The 26,605-nt window shown below is 45.0% G+C and overlaps 2 protein-coding genes across 6 annotated transcripts; one reads left to right on the top strand and one right to left on the bottom strand.

Annotated features, from left to right (window-relative positions):
* Nucleotides 1-3,226: 3,226 nt before the first annotated feature.
* LOC112242232 (retinol dehydrogenase 12) lies at nt 3,227-6,541 on the bottom strand. Its single transcript, XM_042319159.1, is given in 8 exon segments — nt 3,227-3,411; nt 3,414-3,430; nt 3,632-3,836; nt 3,999-4,118; nt 4,207-4,368; nt 4,699-4,890; nt 5,138-5,272; nt 6,211-6,541. Coding segments are annotated over 8 exon segments (984 nt in total). The 5' UTR covers nt 6,278-6,541; the 3' UTR covers nt 3,227-3,325.
* A 1,945-nt stretch (nt 6,542-8,486) lies between these two features.
* pogzb (pogo transposable element derived with ZNF domain b) lies at nt 8,487-26,349 on the top strand. 5 transcript variants are annotated; one of them, XM_042319155.1, is made up of 21 exons: nt 8,502-8,639; nt 9,295-9,378; nt 9,697-9,812; nt 14,556-14,708; nt 15,153-15,355; nt 15,457-15,556; nt 15,692-15,937; nt 16,039-16,152; nt 16,277-16,353; nt 16,471-16,712; nt 16,943-17,088; nt 17,224-17,324; nt 17,429-17,575; nt 18,117-18,251; nt 18,690-18,907; nt 19,243-19,383; nt 19,495-19,554; nt 19,649-19,761; nt 21,555-23,207; nt 23,521-23,557; nt 23,668-26,349. In XM_042319155.1, exons 3-21 carry the CDS (start codon nt 9,701-9,703, stop codon nt 25,490-25,492), a joined length of 5,823 nt encoding a protein of 1,940 aa, XP_042175089.1. In that variant the 5' UTR covers nt 8,502-8,639; nt 9,295-9,378; nt 9,697-9,700; the 3' UTR covers nt 25,493-26,349. The 5 variants fall into 5 exon arrangements, with proteins under 5 accessions (XP_042175088.1, XP_042175089.1, XP_042175087.1 ...); XM_042319153.1 differs by having other exon boundaries at nt 9,680-9,812; XM_042319154.1 differs by lacking the exon at nt 9,295-9,378 and having other exon boundaries at nt 8,487-8,639; nt 9,680-9,812.
* Nucleotides 26,350-26,605: the final 256 nt, after the last annotated feature.

Below are 26,605 nucleotides of genomic sequence, written 5' to 3'. Positions count from 1 at the left end.
GTCTACTGAACCATTAGGTCTATAAGGACAGCATGTCTACTGAACCATTAGGTCTATAAGGACAGCATGTCTACTGAACCACTAGGTCTATAAGGACAGCATGTCTACTGAACCATTAAGTCTATAACCACAGCATGTCTACTGAACCATTAGGTCTATAAGGACAACATGTATACTGAACCATTAGGTCTATAAGGACAGCATGTCTACTGAACCATTAGGTCTATAAGGACAGCATGTCTACTGAACCATTATGTCTATAAGGACAGCATGTCTACTGAACCATTAGGTCTATAAGGAAGGACAGCGTGTCTACTGAACCATTAGGTCTATAAGGACAGCATGTCTACTGAATCATTAGGTCTATAAAGACAGCATGTATACTGAACCGTTAGGTCAATAAGGACAGCATGTCTACTGACTACTAACATTATTCCAAACCCTTACAGTAGAGTCTATTAGACACTATGTATGTCATATACTTATGGTGTATAGTGTGTGTCTCATCTTCTTTATTTCAAAGCACTTGTTGTAAAATAATTCCTCTGACACTGATATTTTTAGACAACTATAGCTTATGTAATGAACCCCGTTTCCCACAATACAAAACAATTTCACACTTTGTATGGGTCTCTGGATGTGAACTGTTTGGAACAATATTGGCTATTGACAAATTATATTTGAGAGGTTGTCATCATTGTAAAAATATGATTCATTGGTAACATGAAAGAATTCAGTTCCTACTCAGTATCGGCCATCCTGGAAAGAGGCTGTAGAGTGCTGACTGCGTGGTAAGTGGACCACGCTGCTCTCTAGTGGCTCAATTATAATGGACACATTACCCTCTGCTGGTTACTCCTGCTCACTGCATGTCAGAAAACCTTACAGATAGAATAAGAGAATCACATTTATACAGTTTGATGCAAAACACATTTTTGTTATTCAAATGAAGGTAACAACTTAAACAAAGCTTACATTTTATTTGAGATAGTCATTGTTGCTACTTTGCAAAATTACCTTGAAGATGATCCTTCCTTGAAAAACAGAATGACCATCAGTAGTTTCCCATTTCAGGAGTGAATTCCAAAAGACAACTACTCTTTACAGAGAACATTTAGTATAAACATGTTTTTACAGTGCCCTCAGGAAATAACCAGGTGAATAATTGGCAATAATTACCTGCAATCTCTAATGATGAAATAAACTATTTACCTGCTTATTTCATAAACATGACACTCTAAAGTGTTAAACTGCAGTAAATGCATGATCACCAGTGTAATATTCATCCCAATGTACTAAGCTATCAAGTACAACACTCTCAACTGACGTTCATATTATCAGGCAGAGGCATAATGCCCATAGGGGGCGCAGGGGCACGTGCCCCCTCAGATGTGTCCTGTTTTTACAACTAAAAAAATAAATAGCCTCCTAGCAATTTTATGAAGTTCGCTTTAGCTAGCCCAGATTGGTTCCCAATCTCCCAACCTCATAACTAGCTATAAAGAAGGCTATCAAACTAGTTAGAGTAGCTAGCTTGTCTAACTATCTTAGCTGGCATGTGTGCTGGCAAGGTTGGTAGACTTTAGAAAAGTGAGGAATTATTCAATGTACTGAATAAGACTCACATTCCTTTCAAACTTTTGCCCAGATTTTTAGCAGAGATGTAGAGATGAATATTTAGTTTATTGAAAAAAAGAACCACCAATCAGGTGGATACAGACAGTTCAAAAAGTATGCTTAAATATGCAGAAAAATATACATATTTTTCACATAAAATTAAGCATAATGATCATGGCTTTAGATTGCAGGAAAAAGCTTTTTCAGGTGTTTGAAAATTGCTAAATTATCCAACCACTCCCCCAGCCATCCTCACATACTTTGTGCACATTTTTGGGGTACATGACGCCCCTGTTAAACCTCAGATTTTTGGGGTACATGACGCCCCTGTTAAACCTCAGATTTTTGGGGTACATGACACCCCTGTTAAACCTCAGATTTTTGGGGTACATGACGCCCCTGTTAACAGGGGTCAGAATTCTACAAGAATGACTGGCGATGGATGCTCCAAATAATTTGTTGGAAATCTGATCTCCAGCATAGTGAGGTGAAAGGACTTTTTGTCCTGAGTTGAGTTCCTACAGGTCTGTTAGTCTTACAGTCTGCAATCTCCAAGGTAAGCATGGACCCAACCTGGTAACTACACATCACACATGCATGTCTCTTTGAAGAATCCTTACAGGTCATTTTATATTGAGAGGTCAGAGAAGAGAGGCTTGAGGATTCCTTGGTACCAGTCGTCCAATCTGTTGATGCTGTTTGTCAGAGAGGGTTGGGGCTGTCCTTAGTTCATGAGTTCCCAGTTTTCAGATGGAGGAGGTTGTTCAGTCTTTCTCTATAGTTTGAAGGTGGAGGGGGTTGTTCAGTCTTTCTCTATAGTTTGAAGGTGGAGGGGGTTGTTCAGTCTTTCTCTATAGTTTGAAGGTGGAGGGGGTTGTTCAGTCTTTCTCTATAGTTTGAAGGTGGAGGAGGTTGTACAGTCTTTCTCTATAGTTTGAAGGTGGAGGAGGTTGTACAGTCTTTCTCTATAGTTTGAAGGTGGAGGGGGTTGTACAGTCTTTCTCTATAGTTTGAAGGTGGAGGGGGTTGTACAGTCTTTCTCTATAGTTTGAAGGTGGAGGTGGTTGTTCAGTCTTTCTCTATAGTTTGAAGGTGGAGGTGGTTGTTCAGTCTTTCTCTATAGTTTGAAGGTGGAGGTGGTTGTTCAGTCTTTCTCTATAGTTTGCAGGTGGAGGTGGTTGTTCAGTCTTTCTCTATAGTTTGAAGGTGGAGGGGGTTGTTCAGTCTTTCTCTATAGTTTGCAGGTGGAGGTGGTTGTTGTACAGTCTTTCTCTATAGTTTGAAGGTGGAGGGGTTGTACAGTCTTTCTCTATAGTTTGAAGGTGGAGGGGGTTGTTCAGTCTTTCTCTATAGTTTGAAGGTGGAGGGGTTGTACAGTCTTTCTCTATAGTTTGAAGGTGGAGGGGTTGTACAGTCTTTCTCTATAGTTTGAAGGTGGAGGGGTTGTACAGTCTTTCTCTATAGTTTGAAGGTGGAGGGGTTGTACAGTCTTTCTCTATAGTTTGAAGGTGGAGGGGTTGTACAGTCTTTCTCTATAGTTTGAAGGTGGAGGAGGTTGTTCAGTCTTTCTCTATAGTTTGAAGGTGGAGGAGGTTGTACAGTCTTTCTCTATAGTTTGAAGGTGGAGGTTGTACAGTCTTTCTCTATAGTTTGCAGGTGGAGGAGGTTGTTCAGTCTTTCTCTATAGTTTTCAGGTGGAGGGGGTTGTTCATTCTTTCTCTATGTAACCCACCAGACGGGCACTCTCCTTCCAAAGCCTCTTGGCCACCGCATCATCCCTCCCCCTGGGGCGGTCTCCGTCATGGCACAGTCACTGAGACGCACACACACACACACACACACACACACACACACACACACACACACACACACACACACACACACACACACACACACACACACAATAACACTTTACAAACCGGAGCTAAACAACCTTGACAACAATTGAAAACAATTAAATACAGTGACTTGATGTCCATGTCCTATCCAGCACTACTTTCACCACAGAGCTTACCTGAAGTAGCTGCCAGACTTGTGCTCCAGTCCTGGGGTGACAGCACAGTAGATGGAGGTCTGGGCACCCTGGGTGGGGGTCTTCATGAGGAGCACGGAGGGGGCTGACAGGATGGCCCTCAGCATGGGGAACCAGGTCTCCACGTGACGAGTCAGCTCTGTCCTGATCACCCCGGGATGCAGGCTGTAGGACGTCACCCCCGTACCTACCAGGGGATCAGATCCCAGTGTTTTACACCTCTACACCGTGTCTGGGAAATGTCCTATCTGACAGTCAATTATAACTCTTATTGGTGACAATATTGTTGTTGTAATGATTGTAATAAATGTGCACAAGGCCAAAGACAACCGAGGGTATATCTGTTTACCTTTCAACCTTCTGGCCAGCTCTCTGGAGAATAGCACGTTGGCCAGCTTGCTCTGCCTGTAACTGACCAGGGAGTTGTACGGCCTCTTGGCAAAGAAAAGATCATCAAACTGGATCTTACCTAGATGTAGGGAAATAGACTTTGTTTTTTACATTGCATGGCACCTATATTATGGAAAGGCAGATAAAAGTCCAATAGGCCGGTTTACCCCCTTTGTGGGCAATGCTAGACACATTGACCACGCGGCTAGGGGCGGAGCTCTTGAGCTTCCCCAGAAGGAGATTGGTCAGTAGAAAGTGTCCGAGGTGATTGACAGCCAGTTGTGTCTCGAAGCCGTCCTCTGTTAGCCACTTAGGGCACATCATCACACCTGATGAAGACAACCATCATGATGAAGCGCTATATAACTGGAATCAACCATCCTTATCAGTCATAATGCCATAGAGCCAGCTTCCCATTCTAGGCCCGTATTAACAAAGGGTCTCAGAGTAAGAGTGTTCATCTAGGATCAGGTCCCCCCGGTCCATGTAATCTTATTCCTTATGATCTAAAAGGAAGAAAAAAATATCCTAGATCAGCACTTTTCCCTCTGAGACGTTTTGTAAATCTGGACCCAGACATGGCTGTTCCAGTGGTTGCTGAAGCCATAGAGCCAGCTTCCCATCCAGACATGGCTGTTCCTGTGGTTGCTGATGCTCACCAGCGTTGTTGATGAGTATATCTAGGCGATCCTCACTGGCAATGAACTCTTTGGCCAACTCTCTGACAGAGTACATAGAGGCCAGGTCCAGGTGCCGCACTACGATGTTGCTGTTCCCTGTGGCCTGACGAATCTCATCCGCCGCCCTCGCAGCCCGTGTCAGGTCCCGGCATGCCATCACCACCCGCGCCCCTGCAGCTCCCCAAAGTCAGTTAGAGAAGGCACAAACACACAACACACGCCATCCCCCCACAGAGCACATCCTGTCCAAAGAGGAGGGTACCCTGCTCCCAATATTGCAACCATTTCCTGGGATGGGATGGTCGAAGGCAGCAATTTAACACCCTGCCTTAAAGTAGGTCAAACTGTGTCTTTACAGTATGACACACACATATTTGTGACATTGTGTACAGAGCTACATAATGTGATTGTGCCATACCTCTACGTGCCATGTCATGGCACGTTTCCTTGCCAATGCCGGTGTTGGCACCGGTGACCAACACCGTCTTGCCACGTAATTGGACTGAAGATTGACACACACCCCCAGCAATCCATTTTCTCAACAGAACAACGCCTGTCGGTGCAACAAACAACATGGAAAGAATTTATATCCTCCCACATTATTGCTTGAAAGCTGTACACTTAGAAAAAAGGTGCTATCTAAAACCTAAAAGGGTTCTTCGGTTCTTCTTCGGTTCTTCTTCCAGGTAGAACACTTTGGGTTCCATTTAGAACCCTTTCCACAGAGGGTTCTACATGGAACCCAAAAGTGTTCTAACTAAAACCTAAAAGGGTTCTTTCTACATGGAACCAAAAATAGTTATCCTATGGGGACAGCCAAAGAACCCTTTTGGAACCATTTTTTCTAAGAGTGTAGTGGGTTCATTTGAGAACATAATATTATGGTGACCAGGAATATGGACTAGAACTCTGACCGTGAAGCTCTGATGTCTGAGCTGATGATGTGTTTTTGGAGGAGGCAATGTAGGACACATTTTTCTGGGTGGACTGACAGAAACTCTGAGCATTTTAACATGCTCCTGGAATGTATGAATAGTTAACTGTGCACTTGATATTAAGAGCTGGGATATGTTTGTGATAAATAACTGTTAAAAAAACATTGAATAACATCAAGATAACATCTTAATAACAGATGTCTGCAGAGAGAGCATAAACATATGCTGGCAAATTTAGTAAGTGTTCTTCACAAATTACAATTAACACAAACAATTTTGTTATTGTCTGTTTAATATTCAAAATAACAACTAAGTTATCGCTCTCTCTAATAAAACAATAATAAGAGAGACAAAAAGACAAACCAAGTTGAATGATAATAGAGAATGAAAATGATCTTTAGAGACTTTTCTTAACTGGATTTCATATTCTGAGTGATTTCCTTGCCCCGCCTTCAAATTTAATTCAAAGTCTATTATATATATTTTTTTACTTGGTTATTTCATTGTAACAAACACGTTTCAAATAGTACAATGAAAAACAAAGGCCATGACTTACAGATCACTGTGACCGCTATGACAGCGCCATACTTAACCGGCGCAGACCGAGCAACTTCATCCCACATTTTATCCGTAGCCTTGGTCAAAAACCTGCCAGACCATAGGTGAACGGACCGAATACCGTTCGCCTTGGGAGTCACCTCGTTCTAATCGAGGAATATTACGATGTTTTGTCGGCTATGATGCTCTCATCTGAGAGCGAGGCTATTAATAGTTTTAAAGCAATTTAAATAGAGGGATTTAGCGTCTGTCTTCAGATTACGAAGAGATTACAATCGTATTCTCTAATGTATCATGGGCAATACGAGAGCAGCAGTGGTGTCGAAATACAAAGTGTTATGTTACATCTCTAGGTGTGAACTGAGTGAGCCCAGTCTAGCGAATGAAAACGCTGCAAACAGATGTAAACATACCAATGCAAATGAATAGGCAGAATGGTATAACAATGCATTTGACTAGAATACAATTCCTAGAACATGATCTGCCATAAAGACTATATCCATGTCATGCCATTTAGGCTAATCTGCTGCCTACAATGGTAAACTTTGACATCACAATGTCGGGCTAATATCTGTATGTTTATAGGCTGCTGTGATAGTTGTTTGGTTAGGCTATTTGAGGTAAGACCTATTGCTGCATAACACATGTCCTTTATCAAATGTATAGGGACCAGAGGGAGATAGCATGCCATACGTGCTGCACTGATGGGTTATGTTGGCTACCTCACAGTAATATTACTGGTCAATTCAGCATTACAATAGCCTAAACCTATATATATATACACATTTCCAAATACAGTACCAGTCAAAAGTTTGGACACACCTAGTCATTCCAGGGTTTATTCTTTATTGTTTACTTTTTCTACATTGTAGAATAATAGTGAAGGCATCAAAACTATGAAATGACACATATGGAATCATGTAGTAACCAAAAAAAGTTAACCAAATCAAAATATATTTTATATTTGAGATTCTTCAAAGTAGCTACCATGTGCCTGGTTGACAGCGTAGGCCTATAGCCTATAAGCAGTATTTTTGTAACATTGTTTTGTGGAGTGGACTACATGTACATGAATCCCAAAGTGAATAAATTATCCTGGATGATGACCCCTTCTCTCTTTCTCTTACACACACACACACATTACATTGTTATGGCATTTTCTTGTGTTACTTTTAGATTATTATGATTTTTTTCTCCAATTTAGTTTATTTAGTAAATATTTCCTTAACTCTATTTTTTGAACTGCATTGTTGGTAAATGAGCATTTCACACTTGTATTCGGCGCATGTGACAAATATATATATTTTTTATTTGACGCGCGCACACACAGTTCACTCTGTAAAATTGTAATGTGAGAACATAAAATTTCAATGTGAGTATGTAACATTAATCAGCACATCAATAGTTAGTTCTCGAGAACCCAGCCCTTTAGTTCTCAATTGAAAGTATGGAACACAGCTGGATCAAGGAACTACAATCCTGTCACTGTTTGAAAGTTTAGAAACGTTAATAATCTTCACTTCTGATAGGCCTACAGTTTTTTTAAATTTCACATCAGGGTGGGAGAATCTTTCAAATACAAAATATACACTTACTGTATGCATTTTTTAGCAAAGTTGCATCATTGTTGCACCCTGCAGAATTTACAAAAACACAGCCCCCAGCCAAAGTACAAAACTTCCTCCACAGTTCCGCGCCATTGGAAATTGGAGGGGAGGAAGTGTAGTCTCGGTTTGAGGCAATGTTCTTTCCTAAACTGCACAGTAAATGTAGCTTTTGTATTTGAACAATTATTTCTTGCTTATATGAAAGTACAATTCTAAATGTTTCCAAAATTGTATCGCGTGTGAGGTGTATTTGCATTTAGACAGCATTTTGTTAGGGACCAAGCGTCTGGGCATTTTTCTCACAAGGCGAAAGAGGAAGTCAAATGGCTCAATGTAATGCAATGGAATTTGAGTCATTGAATAAGGGCTAATAAATAGCATCACGATATAACAAAATGGCTGCTTGCAGCTTCAATGAATTTGCCTTTAGTGGGTGTATGGATATTAGTATTGACACAAATTTGGTTGAAATTAATACTATTTCATGTATTTGAGTATTAATTACCATGTTATAAATTAATTGAATTGAATTAACTACGTTTTTAATGAAATTTATTAAAACAACGCAGTTTTAGGACAACCCTACTTCCTGAAACGCTTTGCTCCGCCCCTCTTCTTTACGTTGGATGGAAGCCAATCACAGTGCAGATTTTTAAAGCGGAAATGACGCAAACTTTGTTTTGACCAATGTCATTTTCTGAAAGAGGTAAACGTCTGCCTCCTTCATGCGGATTAATATGCCTCCAATGGGGAACATGTAGCCCGCGAAGAATTTATGTGTGTTCTAGTTTATTAGCGTTCTGTCTTCGTATTGGAAAGGGTAAGAATTTAACTGTAATAGTTTATGGTTTACCTGTAGTTTGTGTGTCACAAATAATATATATATTTTGTGCCGTAAATATACCTAATGTGCACGCTAAACGTTACAGTGGAAAGGCATCAATAGCGTAGCCTACACGTTGTGAGTCATTAGTAACATTACGCCGACGCAGAATGTATTTTCCACAAAATGTGAGGGGGGTCTTATCTCTTTGGAATGCGACTATTGCATTACGAGATCATCTCTTCTGCAATACATGTATATGACTTGTTAGACTCACGGAACGAACAGCTGTTTTATTTGAGTCATGCACCTCAAATCTGTCATGCATGTAGAGAACTATTTTTGTCCCCCGCCCCTTTCGTAAATTTTCTAGTGGTTGCCAGGGACATTTAGCGAGAAATTCTATCACAATGAGCCAGAGAAGAATAATAGATTAACTCAATTGCGTATACATTTAAAACAATTGGCCCCCAAAAAATGGTCATAGAAGCAATGTTTTCATTCAATAGTTTAATATGTATTTTTATATCTTCAGAAATTCAATTTCACAAGATTATTTAAATCCTGGACAGATTTTCTATATCTCTGAACCCAAGTCTCTGAGTCACATTGCCAACATTCAATCAATAGGCTTTTTTTTCTTCTTCAATAGTGTATCTTCCTGCAGATTGCCTATTGGTTAGAACGTTGAACTAGTAACCGAAAGGTTGCAAGTTCAAATCCCCGACCTGACAAGGTAAAAATCTGTTGTTCTGCCCCACTGTTCCTAGGCCGTGTTCTTAACTGACTTGCCTAGTTAAATAAAGGTTACAATATAATAAATGTTTGAAATAAATTAACTTTATAGTTTCATACAAGTTACACAAACACATGAAACTTATAAAAACACTGATATTTACTCAAGCAACAATGGTGTTTTTGAAATGTACTGTATGGTGTTCTGACACTGTTCGTAGTTCTCTAGCGATAGATCTACACTTATGAGTGTACACTTACTAGACATTTTAACCGTTCAGTGTGTCTTAATTGTTTATTAGACATTTGATCCGTTCAGCAATATGGACGGCGATTTATTCATGGAATGTGAGGAGGAGGAGCTGGAGCCATGGCAACAGATGTATGATGACGTGGAGGAGGAGTTGGAATTCATAGAGGGCGACAACGACAACGGTGAGCATGCCCATTGGCCAACTATTGCCACAGAGACAGACTGACACACCCTTTTGACTGTCATCTTGGTGACGGACTGATCACTGCGTCCCCTGTCATGGTCTGAACATGTATGAATGGTCAATGACCCAGTCATATAGTCTGTTAGCATAAGACACGCGTCAAACTCATTCCACGGAGAGCCGAGAATCTGCGGGTTTTCGCTCCTCCCTTGTACTTTGTATTTGTAATTGTAATTGTATTTGTCACATGCGCCGAATACAACAGGTGTGGTAGACCTTACAGTTAAATACTTACTCACAAGCCCTTAACCAACAATGCAGTTTTTTAAAAATACCTGAAAAATAAAAAATAAGAAAAAAGTAAGAGATAAGAAAAACAAATATTTAAAGAGCAGCAGTGAATAACAATAGCGGGGCGATATACAGGGGGTACCAGTACAGAGTCAATGTGGAGGCTATATACAGGGGGTACCAGTACAGAGTCAATGTGGAGGCTATATACAGGGGGTACCAGTACAGAGTCAATGTGGAGGCTATATACAGGGGGTACCGGTACAGAGTCAATGTGGAGGCTATATACAGGGGGTACCGGTACAGAGTCAATGTGGAGGCTATATACAGGGGGTACCAGTACAGAGTCAATGTGGAGGCTATATACAGGGGGTACCGGTACAGAGTCAATGTGGAGGCTATATACAGGGGTACCAGTACAGAGTCAATGTGGAGGCTATATACAGGGGGTACCATTACAGAGTCAATGTGGAGGCTATATACAGGGGGTACCATTACAGAGTCAATGTGGAGGCTATATACAGGGGGTACAGGTACAGAGTCAATGTGGAGGCTATATACAGGGGGTACAGGTACAGAGTCAATGTGGAGGCTATATACAGGGGGTACCGGTACAGAGTCAATGTGGAGGCTATATACAGGGGGTACCGGTACAGAGTCAGTGTGGAGGCTATATACAGGGGGTACAGAGTCAGTGTGGAGGCTATATACAGGGGGTACCGGTACAGAGTCAGTGTGGAGGCTATATACAGGGGGTACCGGTACAGAGTCAATGTGGAGGCTGTATACAGGGGGTACCGGTACAGAGTCAATGTGGAGGCTATATACAGGGGGGGTACAGAGTCAATGTGGAGGCTATATACAGGGGGTACAGGTACAGAGTCAATGTGGAGGCTATGTACAGGGGGTACCGGTACAGAGTCAATGTGGAGACTATTTACAGGGGGTACCGGTACAATGTGTCAATGTGGAGGCTATATACAGGGGGTACAGAGTCAATGTGGAGGCTATATACAGGGGTACCGATACAGAGTCAATGTGGAGGCTATATACAAGGGGTACCGGTACAGAGTCAATGTGGAGGCTATATACAGGGGGTACCGGTACAGAATCAATGTGGAGGCTATATACAGGGGGTACCGGTACAGAGTCAATGTGGAGGCTATATACAGGGGGTACCGATACAGAGTCAATGTGTCAATGTGGAGGCTATATACAGGGGGTACCGGTACAGAGTCAATGTGGAGGCTATATACAGGGGGTACCGGTACAGAGTCAATGTGGAGGCTATATACAGGGGGTACCGGTACAGAGTCAATGTGGAGGCTATATACAGGGGGTACCGGTACAGAGTCAATGTGTCAATGTGGAGGCTATATACAGGGGGTACCGGTACAGAGTCAATGTGGAGGCTATATACAGGGGGTACCGGTACAGAGTCAATGTGGAGGCTATATACAGGGGGTACCGGTACAGAGTCAATGTGGAGGCTATATACAGGGGGTACCGGTACAGAGTCAATGTGTCAATGTGGAGGCTATATACAGGGAGTACCGGTACAGAGTCAATGTGGAGGCTATATACAGGGGGTACCGGTACAGAGTCAATGTGGAGGCTATATACAGGGGGTATCGGTACAGAGTCAATGTGGAGGCTATATACAGGGGGTACCGGTACAGAGTCAATGTGGAGACTATATACAGGGGTACCGGTACAGAGTCAATGTGGAGGCTATATACAGGGGGGTACCGGTACAGATTCAATGTGGAGGCTATATACAGGGGGTACCGGTACAGAGTCAATGTGTCAATGTGGAGGCTATATACAGGGGGTACCGGTACAGAGTCAATGTGTCAATGTGGAGGCTATATACAGGGGGTACCAGTACAGAGTCAATGTGGATGCTATATACAGGGGGTATCGGTACAGAGTCAATGTGGATGCTATATACAGGGGGTATCGGTACAGAGTCAATGTGGAGGCTATATACAGGGGGTACCGGTACAGAGTCAATGTGGAGGCTATATACAGGGGGTACCGGTACAGAGTCAATGTGGAGGCTATATACAGGGGGTACCGGTACAGAGTCAATGTGGAGGCTATATACAGGGGGTACCGGTACAGAGTCAATGTGTCAATGTGGAGGCTATATACAGGGGGTACCGGTACAGAGTCAATGTGGAGGCTATATACAGGGGGTACCGGTACAGAGTCAATGTGGAGGCTATATACAGGGGGTATCGGTACAGAGTCAATGTGGAGGCTATATACAGGGGGTACCGGTACAGAGTCAATGTGGAGACTATATACAGGGGGTACCGGTACAGAGTCAATGTGGAGGCTATATACAGGGGGTACCGGTACAGATTCAATGTGGAGGCTATATACAGGGGGTACCGGTACAGAGTCAATGTGTCAATGTGGAGGCTATATACAGGGGGTACCGGTACAGAGTCAATGTGTCAATGTGGAGGCTATATACAGGGGGTACCAGTACAGAGTCAATGTGGATGCTGCTATATACAGGGGGTATCGGTACAGAGTCAATGTGGATGCTATATACAGGGGGTACCGGTACAGAGTCAATGTGGAGGCTATATACAGGGGGTACCGGTACAGATTCAATGTGGAGGCTATATACAGGGGGTACCGGTACAGAGTCAATGTGTCAATGTGGAGGCTATTTACAGGGGGTACCGGTACAGAGTCAATGTGTCAATGTGGAGGCTATATACAGGGGGTACCGGTACAGAGTCAATGTGGAGACTATATAAAGGGGGTACCGGTAAAGAGTCAATGTGGAGGCTATATACAGGGGGTACCGGTACAATGTGTCAATGTGCTGGGGCACCGGTGTCGAGGTAATTGACATAATTATGTACATGCAGGTAGGGTTGTTAAGTGGCTATGCATAGATAATAACAGAGTAGTAGCGGGGGTATCTGGGTAGCCATTTGATTAGCTGTTCAGGCGTCTTATGGCTTGGGGGTAGAAGCTGTTTAGAAGCCTCTTGGACCTAGACTTGGCGCTCCGGTACCGCTTGCTGTGCGGTAGCAGAGAGAACAGTCTATGACTAGGGTGGCTGGAGTTTGACGATTTTTAGGGCCTTCCTCTGACACCGCCTGGTATAGAGATCCTGGATGGCAGGAAGCTTGGCTGGGCCGTAGGCACTACCCTCTGAAGTGCCTTGCGGTTGGAGGCCAAGCAGTTGCCATACCAGGCAGTGATGCAAAAATGTTGAGGATCAGCGTGGTGGATGTGTTATCTACCCTTACCACCTGGGGGTGGCCCGTCAGGAAGTCTAGGATCCAGTTGCAGCGGGAGCTGTTTAGTCCCAGGGTCCTTAGCTTAGTGATGAGTTTTGAGGGCACTATGGTGTTGAATGCTGGGCTGTAGTCAATGAACAGCATTCTCACATACGTGTTCCTTTTGTCCAGGTGGGAAAGGGCAGTGTGGAGTGCAATAGAGATTGCATCATCTGTGGATCTGTTGGTGCGGTATGCAAATTGGAGTAGGTCTAGGGTTTCTGGGATGATGGTGTTGATGTGAGCCATGACCAACTTTCAAAGCATTTAATGGCTACAGACATGAGTGCTACGGGTCGGTAGTCATTTAGGCAGGTTACCTTAGTGTTCTTGGGCACAGGGACTATGGTGGTCTGCATGAAACATGTTGGTATTACAGACTCAGACAGAGTTTGAAAATGTCAGTGAAGACACTTGCCAGTTGGTCAGCTCATGCTCAGAGTACACGTCCTGGTAATCGTCTGGCCCAGCGGCCTTGTGAATGTTGACCTGTTTGTAGGTCTTACTCACATCGGCTGCGGAGAGCGTGATCACACAGTCATCCGGAACAGTTGATGCTCTCATGCATGTTTCAGTGTTATTTGGCTCGAAGCGAGCATAGAAGTTATTTAGCTCGTCTGGTAGGCTCATGTCACTGGGCAGCTCTCGGCTGTGCTTCCCTTTGTAGTCTGTAATGGTTTGCAAGCCCTGCCACATACGACGAGTGTCGGAACAGCCGGTGTAGTTCGATTCGATTGATGAATTAGGGTCAGTAATTAGTAAGGAACTCCCCTCACCTGGTTGTCTAGGTCTTAATTGAAAGGAAAAACAAAAAACCAGCAGACACTAGGCCTTCCATGGAATGAGTTTGACACCCCTGGCATAGGACTATGCTGTGAAGGTGAATAAAATCAAGGTTTATTTGTCCTGTGCACAGGATACAACAAGGGTAAATAGTACAGTGAAATGCTTATTTGCAAGCTTTTCCTCAACAATGGAATATTCAATGTCAATGGTCAAGAAGTAAGAAATACAGAATAGAAACTGAAAAAAGCAGCTCAGAGTCAATACTAGGTCAGATCAAATAAGAACACAGGAGAATGGATGCTAATTCTCATGTAATTTAACTGTACCTTGCGGTTTATGCCATTGTGTGTTTCCTGCAGTCTGTGAAGCCTCCTTTTTCTCCTCGACATCCCGAGAGACTCCAATTCCCAGCATACCCTCCCTCACTCCCTCAGCTGCACAACGTGTCCCGGCAACGGTTTCCAACACAATCCTGTCCTCCTCCTCTGTCTTGCAGCGCACCACTAGAGCACGTGAGTTGATGTTTTGGGGGGAAGGATGGTGTCTCAAACGCACACTGCCCAAAGGTTAAAACAGCTGTCGTTACTTTCAGAAACACAGGAAAGGCTCAGGAATTGATTTTCATTATTTGATTGTACAGGAGTATTTATACATGTGTTATACACCTCGGAGTCGGAAACTAAAGAGAATGCACAAGCTGCTCCTTTTTAAAGTGGCAACACTGATTATAATATAGAACTGAGGACTGAAGCTGTTGTAGCAGACATGAGTGGCTCATGATCTTGTGATGAGGTAGCCCCTGCCTACGACATCAAAATCTGTGTTATTATCAGCAAAGGGGGAACGTCCTCTTGGTCTAACAGTCAAGACATTGGTTTCTCCCTTGGTAGACCTGAGTTCAGATCCCGCCCTGGACACTAACCACTAGGTTGTTCCCCTTCCTCTGTGTCCCTCAGCTCCTGTGTCGTCATCAGTGTTACCTCAATTTATGGTCCCCACGGGAGTCCCTGGTATGCCCTCTCTGGTACCATCTGGCATGGTCCAGGGACAACAGCTGATCCAGATCCAAACCCCTACAGGTCTGAGCACCATGCTACTGCCCACAGCTGTTAACCCTGGTGCCGGCCCGGCCAATGCCCAGCAGATCTACTTCACCCAGGTACGGACTGCATCAGTGCTCATGGATCTTCTCTGACCTGCTTTGGCTCAGCTCAGCGAGGTGGAATGTATTTAACTTCATCTCATTACTATATCTCACAGGGTTTCCCGGTCCGAAACGTCAGGCCTGGGCAGAACCCTATGGGGATAGTTCTGAATTTACAACAAGGCCAGATGATTCGACCCATCACCCTGCTCTCTGGTAATTTTATAACTTTATATCTTTAATTTCAGCATCTTTATCCAGTGCTGTTTTCACAGAGCTACAATAGAAATACAGGGGTTCCAATGGTATAGTAACACCATTTTGTTAACAGCCCTCTCTCTCCTATGGTAGGACCTGGAGGGCAGTTCTTTGCTCCGTCTATGGGGATGCCTCAGGTTGTGACCCAGCCTGCACAGATTAGGCCCACTGCTGGCCCCAGTGGTGTTTTACGGCAGGCGGTGCCCAGCACCTTTGCCACTATGCAAATCCCTGCCACCCTCACCATCCGCGGGTCCAGTCATGCCCCCCTCACCACCACGGCTAGCACCATGGGCACCCGGCCCACTCTACTCAACACTTCCTCACAGCCTCAGATTTGTAAATTCTTATTTTATGGGTGGGTCTAAATTCAATGAAGTACAGCTTTTGTCTCTATAGTGACATCTTTTGAACATCCCCTGCTTTCCTTTGTGCTATAGTGAAATGGAACCAAGTCCCAGTCGCTCTCCAATCGCAGCTTCTGCAGATCGTCAAGAGCAACAGCCAGGCCAATGTACCCGTGGCCACGCCCCTGACACAGGGCAACACCAAAGGTACAGTAATTACATCCATATCAGATCTATTGCTCATTATCATATTCCCTCGCTGGTTCTAAGTGTAAAAATGTCGCTGAACAGAACATCAGGCAAATGTTTCCCTGTTCTGTTTGTTTTACAGTTGATCGGGAGGTAAAGATATGCCCCCGATGTGGAGCCCAATTCAAAATGCAAGAAGCACTTCAAGGACATATGTGTGTAAGAAGCTTAATCATATGAACTATAGAACATTCCAGATATTAAACCATGAACATTCACCACTAGTAATGATGAGACTAATGGCAATTTAAACTGTATTGAATTCCCCCCTCCCAGTTCTGCTGTCCAGACCTGGTCATTACTGCTGGGCCTTCCAGCAGCAGTGGCACTCAGAACCCCCTGCCAGAACTGGCTCCCAGCTCCAACCCAGACCCTCCGCCTAAGGTGGTTATGCTAGTGGATGATTTCTACTATGGCCACTTCGCGGGGCAACAGTCCCTGGTCGACAGCCAGCCCACGAAGCTGAACTATTCCTTCAAATGTGTCATCTGTCCCAAGAGGTCCAATAGCAACATTAGGTGAGGATAGGGTCCCCTGCTCCAGATACACACACACACAGTATGTACACATACAGACTGACCATAAATTGATTTGAAATGACAACATTTAGGGGAAGAAGTATCAATCAAATGTTTGCGTGTGATATATTGCCACAAAAGTATCTGGAGCACTTATTCAAGTGTTAGAACTATGCAAATGCAAATCTCAATTGATGGAAGGATGTTAACTGTGTGTGCGTGCTCGGCAGGCTGATGGACCACATGAAGCAGCACCCAGAGATGACTAAATGGGTGGACCAGCTGACCTCCTGCCAGCACTGCTTCCGCCAGTTCTCTACCAGCGCCCAGCTCCAGTACCATGTGGAGAATGCCCACGGGCCCACTCAGTCTTCCAGTACACCCTCACATTACCATACTTACATATTCACCTGTTGTTAAATATGCATCCTGTGAGATATATTTTCTTATGATTAAACTAAGTTGCATTTGATGGAGGATTTGTGATTTGTTTTCTCTATTGAACGTGCAGCTTGTTGTAAGATCTGTGAGTGGGCGTTTGAGAGTGAGCCTGTGTTCCTGCATCACATGAAGAACACCCACAAACCAGGAGAGATGCCCTATATTTGCCAGGTTGGTAACCTTTCACCTCCAGTTAAACAGGATAGAATAAATGCTGGCCTTTCCATTTCCTCTCAGAACCACACCTTCCTGAAGTCCCATCCCTTCTTTTCAAGGTGTGTCGGTACCGGTCTTCTTTCTTTTCTGATGTGTACAACCACTTCTGTACCAATCATGCAAAGACGTGCAACCAGCTGTGTGTCTACTGCCTGAAGGTGTTCAAGAGCCCCAACTCCTACCAGCAGCATTACATACGACACCAGGTAGAGGAACAACCCAGGCCCATTACATTTTATGTCATTTAGCAGACGCTCTTATCCAGAACAATTTACAGTAGTTGAGTGCATACATTTTCTCGTACTGGTCCCCCGTGGGAATCAAACCCACAACCCTGGTGTTGCAAGTCCCATGCTCTACCAACTAAGCCACACAGGACCATAAAAAAGTAAGGATCGTTCCCATTTAAAACTGTTGTAAAGAATTTACTTAAAGGAAGGCATTTTCTTAAAGTGCAAAAAAGTATTTATGGCCTGGTTTCCCAGACTCATATTATACCTAGTCTTAGATTAAACACCAATCTCAACAGAGCATCTTCATTGTAAGTGTGTATTTAGTCCAGGACTAGGATTAATCTGGGTCTGGGAAACCGGTCCCATATGTTTTATAAAGGCAGTGATACTGCAAAGTAGGCGTTGCAAGAAAAAGTGTTTTGTAAACTCTTGTACAAAGACAAAAAGAGATCACAATTTCTTCTGCAGTTTATGTATAGCCCTGAAACGTTGAACCCAACTCTTGATTTTTCAGGCCAGTAGAGCGAGTCACTGCAACAAGTGCCGTTTGCAGTTCCTCTCTGCCACGGACAGGATGGAGCACAAAACCCACAGCCACAGGACCTTCCGCAAACCCAAGCAGCTGGAGGGGCTCCAACCTGGGACTAAAGTGAGTTGATGAACAGCTTCATTTCACTGATTAGACCTTCTCTTACTTGTGCCACAAAGTGGCATCATCCACAGAGAAATGTCTTGCCACTTTATCTACACTCTTAGTTGAAAAGGTGCTTTCTGCTATTCCCATAGGAGAACCTTTGAAGAACCTTTTTTGGTTCCATGTAGAATCCTTACAGGGGGTTCAACATGGAACCCAAAATAAGGGTTCTACATGGAACCCAAAAGGGTTCTCCTATGGGGATAGCTGAAAAACCCTTTTGGAACCCTTTTTTCTAAGAGCGTAGAGATTCAGGCAATTTACTTGTTGGACAACGGTTAACCAAAAGGAAATGCATGTCCTAGATCAAGAAGGAGTTATATTAGTATAGGTATAGTATTCATAAGTAAAATGGGGTTAAACACTGGGTTCTATTCTTGTCTGTGTACTTAGGTGACCATCAGGGCATATTCCCACCACAAGGGACAGTTGCCCAAGAATGTACCTATGGACTATAAGACGACAGGCCCCACTCCTCAGGCGGGCCAGACCTACACAAACATACAACATAAACTACAACATCAGTCCAAACCACCTCCACAAACAACCAGAACCACCATGAGGAAATCCATCAAGCAGTTGGACCTGCTCACCAAGTTTCAGAAACGGAGGTGAGTAATAGTCATATTGTTGTACATGGAGCGACTACAAATCGCAGGAGCTCTTCTATCATTAATCTCAGACTTAGTTTTTGATTGAGAAGTGTGACAGTAGCGCTAGCTTGCCCTCTGAGAGCATGTATAAACATAATCATCATTTGGTGGGTGTTTGTTATTTTTCACACATGTACACGTGTGTATTAATACGTGTGTGTGAGTTGGAAATGCGTTTTTTTTTGCATATCCCAACTCCCTGAAACACCCTTGGAGGGTTGGCTCACGGCCAGGGTGATGTATAAATGCATATATTGTGTCTGAAGTATCTGACCTCTGTGTGACCTCAACAGTGTGTCTCTAGTCAAGCAGCGATGCATGGAGTGCAGCTCAGACATACCCAGCTTCCCCGACCACTACCCCACCTTCGTCCACTGTGCTGTGTGCCCCTACAGCACCTGCTGTTCGCGCTCCTACGCAGACCACATGATTACGTGAGTCAAGCTTCAATATAGATAATGTTTTATTAGTCAAAGAAACAATGGTTCATTCATTGATCATAGATGACTTGGACAGTTTGATAGTGTTCATTTCTCTTGTTGCAGAAATCATGCACCACGTATGAAAACCAACCGGGTCCCCCTGCACAAGCGGCCTCCCCCTTGGTAATGGACACCTTTTCCGCTGTGTTTTTGATATTTTTTGCCTTGCCAGTTACTAGGGACACGTTCCAACCTTCTTTCCCTCTGTTCCACACAGCTATTTGAAGCTGCGGTGTGAGCTCTGTGACTTCAGCTCTCAGACAGGGGACCTTATGGCCAAGCACCTGGCCCAGGACCCAAGTCACGGCTCCAGCACCTGTACACCAAACGGTAGGTGTCTTCAAGCTCCCCACAGAACTCCAAACAGATAGCCTTTGCATGTCAGTTTTACCATGGAAGGAGAAAGATGCTTTATATTTGCAGTTTAGAAAATGTTTTGAAATTGCTAGCACAATTTATAGTGTATAATACTACGTACAATGCATAAGCATTTAGACATGAACATTTATACACCATTAATCTTATTCATGAAATGTACTATAACGTAGAACCAGGACCCTAACAACGTAGAACCAACACCCTAACAGAATGTATCTATTCATGGTGACATTTTGTGCAAAATGTGGCAGCAAAAGAGCCCCATGATTTGACATCTAGTTGTGGTGGGTTGCTGTCGTTATTTGCTTTGTTGTTTAACTTGGCCTGATGCCAAATGTTTTGTTGCACAAGGTGTTGAGCTTATCTCCCCTTGTGAACACTGAAAGACATGGTAGGATTATTGTACAGTGAGACATGGTTCACACCAGATATTGTACAGTGAGACATGGTTCACACCAGATATTGTACAGTGAGACATGGTTCACACCAGATATTGTACAGTGAGACATGGTTCACACCAGATATTGTACAGTGAGACATGGTTCACACCAGATATTGTACAGTGAGACATGGTTCACACCAGATATTGTACAGTGAGACATGGTTCACACCAGATATTGTGGCGTGAGACATGGTTCACACCAGATATTGTACAGTGAGACATGGTTCACACCAGATATTGTACAGTGAGACATGGTTCACACCAGGAATTGTGGAGTGCCCATAAAATCCCCTCATGTAGGACACCAGAGGGGGCCTTCAATCATAAATATTTGTACATCTATATTGGTTAGAACAAGGCCTTATGTTCTGGTCATGAGGTCGCACTAAAGCTATTGGCCCTACCTAATGTAAAACTATTTTTACAAACTTGTAAACACACAAAAAAATGAAATGGTGAGCGAGTATAGGCCGTGTGTGTGTGTGTGTGTGTGTGTACAAAAAGTAATGTGGAAAAAGATGAACCACACACTTATTCACAACCACACACAACAGGTGTTTGTTACCACACATTCCCCTTCTCTTCATTAATGAGGTCAAAGAACTCTACATGGCTGCATCCCATGTTGCTCGTTCACACATTATCATCAACTAGATTCAGCCACGTGACCATTTTAGTTTTTCTTGAGGGGATGGTCAGGGGGCCAAAACATAATTACAAATAATTTGTAGACTGCAAATTGACCTCAAAGCCCAAACGGGCTAAAACTAAAACATAATTTCAAACCTTGCTTACATTTGTATAAGATCACATATCTCTCTATTATGCGTGGGAATACGTTGGAACAGGAAATATAAATCACCTGGCCCTGATTTGCTGGTGTGTTTACAGTCTTATGTCCAACAAAGAGGCCTGTGGGCTGCCACTTGTGGAACCCTACATTACAGGAACTGACAGATTGTTGTACATCAAGACACACTCCAAAGCATGTTTTGTGCCAAAGTAAATAGGAAAATGTGTGGAGTCTAAAAATGACCCAAGTGCAGAGGAGTAATGTCTTACCAAGGAGACAGTCTGCATACCAATCTGTTTTCGTCTGCCGTTTGTTGTTTTCAGACTACTGGCCAGTTGAGAAGGTGTTATATTTTTCCCTGTTCTCGTTCTATACACATGGTGTTGTAAAAGTGGACTTGTGCTGACATAAGAAATGGCCCAGGGTGTTTATAAAAGAAAAGTTGTCAACTTGGCTCTGTGGAGCAGAAGACTAACTGTTGTTCCTGTGATCCCCTTCCCTCCCCCACAGAGTCTCTGGAGTCTGACATTGAGTTCTGCCAAGAGGAGGAGGACAAATCCAGGGGGGGTGTGGAAGTGGGGAGGTCTGAATGGGCGTTAATGGAGAACTGGAGAGAGCCTCTGCTGAGAGGCACCAACGCCGCAACTATCCTCGACTTCACAGAGAGCTGCGGTCCTCGCCAGTCCTTAAACAAAAACAGTGACGCTGTCGACTACTTCAACCTGCTCTTTCCGTACTCGCTCATGGAGCTCATCGCCAACGAGACCAACGCCAAGGCCAAGACCTGCCAGTTTCTTGGGCAGCGTGACCCGGACTGGGTCCCTGTTGCCGCTCACGAGATCAAGGGCTTCATAGGTCTCAGTATCCTCATGGGCCTTCAGAGCCTCCCAGAGCCTGCCAACTACTGGTCCTGGCAGCACTACGACAACTGCCACACCTTCTTCAGGGCCATGTCCATCAAGCGCTTCCAGCAGATCTCCAACAACATCTGGATGGGTAGTCTGCTCACCTCCATGGAGGAGGAGGAGGAGGAGGGGGAGGGCAGTGGCAGCGACAGGCTGCGTCTCTTCAGACCTATGCTGAGCATCCTTGGCGACTCCATGTGGGAAGCCTACCAACCCAACCGGTGCCTGGCCATCGACCGGGCCCTGCTGCCCAGCCTGGAGACGGAGGCCGGCCAAGCCAAAGGGAACCCCAAGGCCCAACCAGGGGTGTGGCTGCTGTGTGACTCCAAGTCTGGCTACTGCCACCGACTGCTCATCCACATGGGGAGGGAGAAGGAGAATGAGCTGGGGTTCAGTGTAGTTCCCCCCTTAGTGGAGGGACTCCAGCAGAAACATCACCAGCTCTTCCTGGGTAGCTCACTGGCCTCTGCCCCTCTCATGCAGAAGCTCTTGGACCAGGGCATTTACGCCTCCAGCTCCTTTCCTCCACCAAGTCCCATCCTCCCCAGGGAGCTGTGGGAGCAGGGTCAGCTGGAGAAGCCTGGGGACTTCCTGCAGAGGCAGTTGGGTCCCCTGCTGGCCACCCGCTGGAAAGACACCAAGGAGATGGGCTGCCTGTCCACCAACGCCAGGCCGGGGCAGCCAGACACAGTGTGGAGGAAGTCTCAAACCAAAGTGGGCGAACTCAGCCCCATCGAGCGGCCCTTAGCCTTCCGACTTCTGCAGGAGAATATGCGAGGAGTGGACATCTGCAAACAGCTGCTTGCCTGCAACCCTCTAGGAGGGCTGCCACTAGACAAGCACTGGCGCAGTCTCTTCTGGTTCCTGGTCAACCTGAGCATAGTCAACGCCTTCATAGTGCTGCGGGAGAGCCGCAAAGAGAACCCACCGTCATGGGTGCAGGGCGGACTCTTTACCCAGGCAAACTTTCGAAAGCGCTTAGGGCACCAGCTAGCCAAGTGTGCAGAGAGACAAGCACGCATCCACTCTGAGAATAAAGAGGGACTAGCGAGCGTACGAGAAGTTGCCCTGCAAGGCAATCCAAATAAACTAAGGCACAGATTGGTTAAACTCACCGCCAAGACCAAGAGATGCAAGAACTGCAACCTGAAGAACCTGCGCCATGAGAGCGTGTTTGGATGCATCGTTTGCAAAGCCAACCTGTGCAAGCAGCCCAGCTGCTTCTGGGAGTATCATGGCTTCTCACCCCACCACTCAGGTCAATCATTTATTTGATGTTTTGTAGATGCACACACAATAATATCATCTCTTGTGATACCAAAACACATACAGTATATAATCAATTCAAGACTAGCTTCATCTCTGAGTATACAAGCGTCAAAGACATTGTCTGTGACTGCTTGACAGGGGAACTGTGAAGGATGATATTAATAATACATTATGACAGGGAAAACAAAGTCTACATAGTTCAACCTGAAACAGAAATGTTTGTTGTAACACTTACATTTAGCTGCGTGCTCTTTCTTTTCAAATCTAAATCTCTTATCCTCTCTCTCTTTTTTTTTTAACAGGCTCCCCTAATGTTGGATTCATCATGGAGGACATGAGGTACTTTACGAGACACACTCCAGCCGTTTCACACAATTTACTCCCCCCAAAATATTGTGATTAATTTTATCTGTCATGCCTCAAATACCACTCATCTTTCTTTCCTGCAGAAACACCACGGGAGCAGACCGCTTTGACGACAGCAGCGAGTGGGGTCCCTTAGGGCCGGAGAGTGACCTGGACGAGGCAATGGCCCCAGTGGAGGACATGGGCACAGACACAGACAATGAAGAAATGGAGGTTGAAGGTCTTGGCAAGGACGTTGATGAAATTGTTAATGAAGGAGAGTCTAAACAGCAGCCTGCCGTATCTGACCCTCCCGTCACCCCTCCGACAGTACGCCCGGTGGTAAAAGAACGAGAGGACACCCTCTCTGTGCGTCTGCTGAGGATAGTGCTGTTCGCTCTGTGCTGCGGGGAACGTCAAGCCGCCAAGCAGCTATCCACCCAGTCTAATCTCATCCGGACCTGGCTGAAGAACAAGGAGAAGCAGCTGGAACGTGATGGCCGGGGACCCGGCAAGGGAGAGGCGGTGGAGCGCATGGTGGAGTGGGTCATGGCCCAGCGAGAGCAGCAGCTGCCACTCAACGAGAAGAACCTTTTTCAGAGGGCTTCTGAGATCCACAGCCAGGACGGTCACAGCAGCGCCTTCCGCATCTCTTACGACTGGGCTGTGAGCTTCATGCTGCAGCATAGCCTTGGCTGGCAGGCTGTTGGGCGGACTGCCACGGTCAGCTGCCGCTTGCCACGCTCCATGGAGGACAACGCTAACTCCTTCACCAAGTTCACCCGCAAGCACATCCAGGCCCACGATCTGCCCCACACAGGCATAGCTGCCATGGACGAGCTGTCTGTCTTTGTAGACATTGAGGCGCTTGCGGATCCAGCCAAAGTGGATAAAGAAGAGGCTCTCCAGCTGGTGGGAACCAGGGAACCTCTGGTCACCATCTATCTTTCAGCGCTGGCCGATGGCACCATGCTACGCACCCTGGTCCTAATCAAGGGGCAGCTCCCCAAGATGCAGGGCACAGGCCTCCCCAACTCTGTCCTGCTGGAGGCCAAGGTGGAGGGATTCACCAGGGACGAGGAGTTGGCTCTGTGGGAGTCTCAGGTGTGGCGCCAACATATGCTGGACCAGAACAGGAGTACCAAAGGCATGCTGATCCTGGACGGCCACCGTGGACACGTGTCTAAGGACTTCTTGACCACCCTTGGTGCCACTGGCACCCTTCCGGCCGTGGTCCCCGCTGGCTGCACCTGCCGCCTCCAGCCCCTGGAGATGTGCCTGCGGCCCGTGCTGCAGAGTTTCTTGCTGGCCCGCTGGGCCCGGCTGGCTGCCGAGGGTGGGGCAGCAGGGGCCACACACAAAGACCTAGTGCAGCTGCTAGTGGCCTGGCTAGTGGAGGCCTTGTCCTACCTAGAGGAACAGCCTGATCTGCTGCGACAGTCCTTCCACCTTACTGACTTGGTCCCTGGGCAGCGGGACCAGGAAATGACCAAGACTCTGGCAGAGACCCAGTCAGAGCTGATGAGTACTCTCAGAGATGCCCTGCTAGGTCCTGAGGTTCTGGAGCCAGAGTCACCAGCAGAGCGCGAGCAGGAAGACAGCAGGGGTACAGAGGACATGGAGGCTGGAGAAGAGAGGGTAGATGAGAAGCAAGAGACTGGAGAAGAGAAGGTAGATGAGGAGCAAGAGGCTGGAGTAGAGAGGGTAAATGAGGAGCAAGAGGTTAAAGAAGGGAAGGTAGATGAAGAGCAGGAAAGTGAAAAAGGCACATTAGATGAGAATCACAAGGTAGCTATAGAAATGGACACAACAAAGGATAACATCTTGGAAAAGGGAGAAGAAGAGATGGAGCCGCTGACAGAGAGCCAGGAGGGTCCCATGAGGAGGTCTCCCCCTCTTAGTCCTTCCCTTTCACAAACTCTGAGTTGAATCCTCCGGTCCTACTCAAGAACATCTGCCGTGTTGCCTTAGGCCACACAGCCTGTGGGTCTTCCCTGCAAATGGCCACAGAAGATTACAGTGCATACTGTTGAAGTACAATTGGTCAACCTTTTAACCTTTTTTTATGTCATCAGTGTGGGGAAACTGAGTGGGGATCCCTTGTTTGACTTGACAGGTTCTATGTTTTGCTTTAATGAACACTATGACGCACAACAGACTGGATCCAAACTCCATCAACCGTAAGGCATGTTCTTGTGGTGTTAGAAATCAAATCTAAACAGATCATCAACTGAACACAAAACATTTTAAGGTGCTATACTGTACATTAATGCATTCTTAATTCAGTTTGAGAATATTTACTATGCATTGTTTTGTATTTTCTAAAAGTTCAATGCCTTTTTGACAGATTGGTGTTGGTTTACAAATTTGCCCCCAACTTTTTCTTCCTTATCCCTTATTGCACTCAAATGACTTTACATACATTCTTTCCTTACCTTGAAAGTAGCCTAATCTATGGGCTAGAGAGACTCAGCCATGTTGCTAGAAGGCTAGTAATGACAGCCTACAGCTATATAGAGTATTCTATTTATCTTAAGGACTTATAAACAAATGTGATTTGGGTGAACTACCATGTTCTCTTGCTTGTGTCTGTCAGATTGTAGTACTGAGGAAGGGTTGACAAGCTTGAGAAATGTTGGGAATGTTGAATTCCTTATGGAGTTACATAATATCTAATGCATTTTGCAGATGTCCAATATGTTCTTTAACAAGTATCTGAACTGTACCTCATTTGTCACAGTCATGGACACACAGAGATGAAATTAAATTCATCCTTTCTTTTCTGACTTGTCTTTGGTCTGCTCAATACTTCCAAAGGGACATGGGGGATATTGAAATCGTGACAAGTCCTGAAGATTCTGAATCTCTTGTAAGAAAAACATTTCCTGCATTTGATTAGGCGTGAGAGGCACAATCTGGGATATTTCCTGCAGCTCAGTGGTCATTTTGATTAATGACATAGCCTACCCTTACAATTCTTGATCAAATAGAACTTTAAAAATGTTTTATGGGTTTGTACAATTATCTATCATATCATACGGT

The sequence above is a fragment of the Oncorhynchus tshawytscha genome, unplaced genomic scaffold, assembly GCF_018296145.1.
Source record: "Oncorhynchus tshawytscha isolate Ot180627B unplaced genomic scaffold, Otsh_v2.0 Un_scaffold_7589_pilon_pilon, whole genome shotgun sequence".
NCBI lineage: Eukaryota > Metazoa > Chordata > Actinopteri > Salmoniformes > Salmonidae > Oncorhynchus > Oncorhynchus tshawytscha.
Note: the sequence above shows the minus strand (reverse complement) of the source record. Positions and strands in the feature narration are given on the sequence as shown.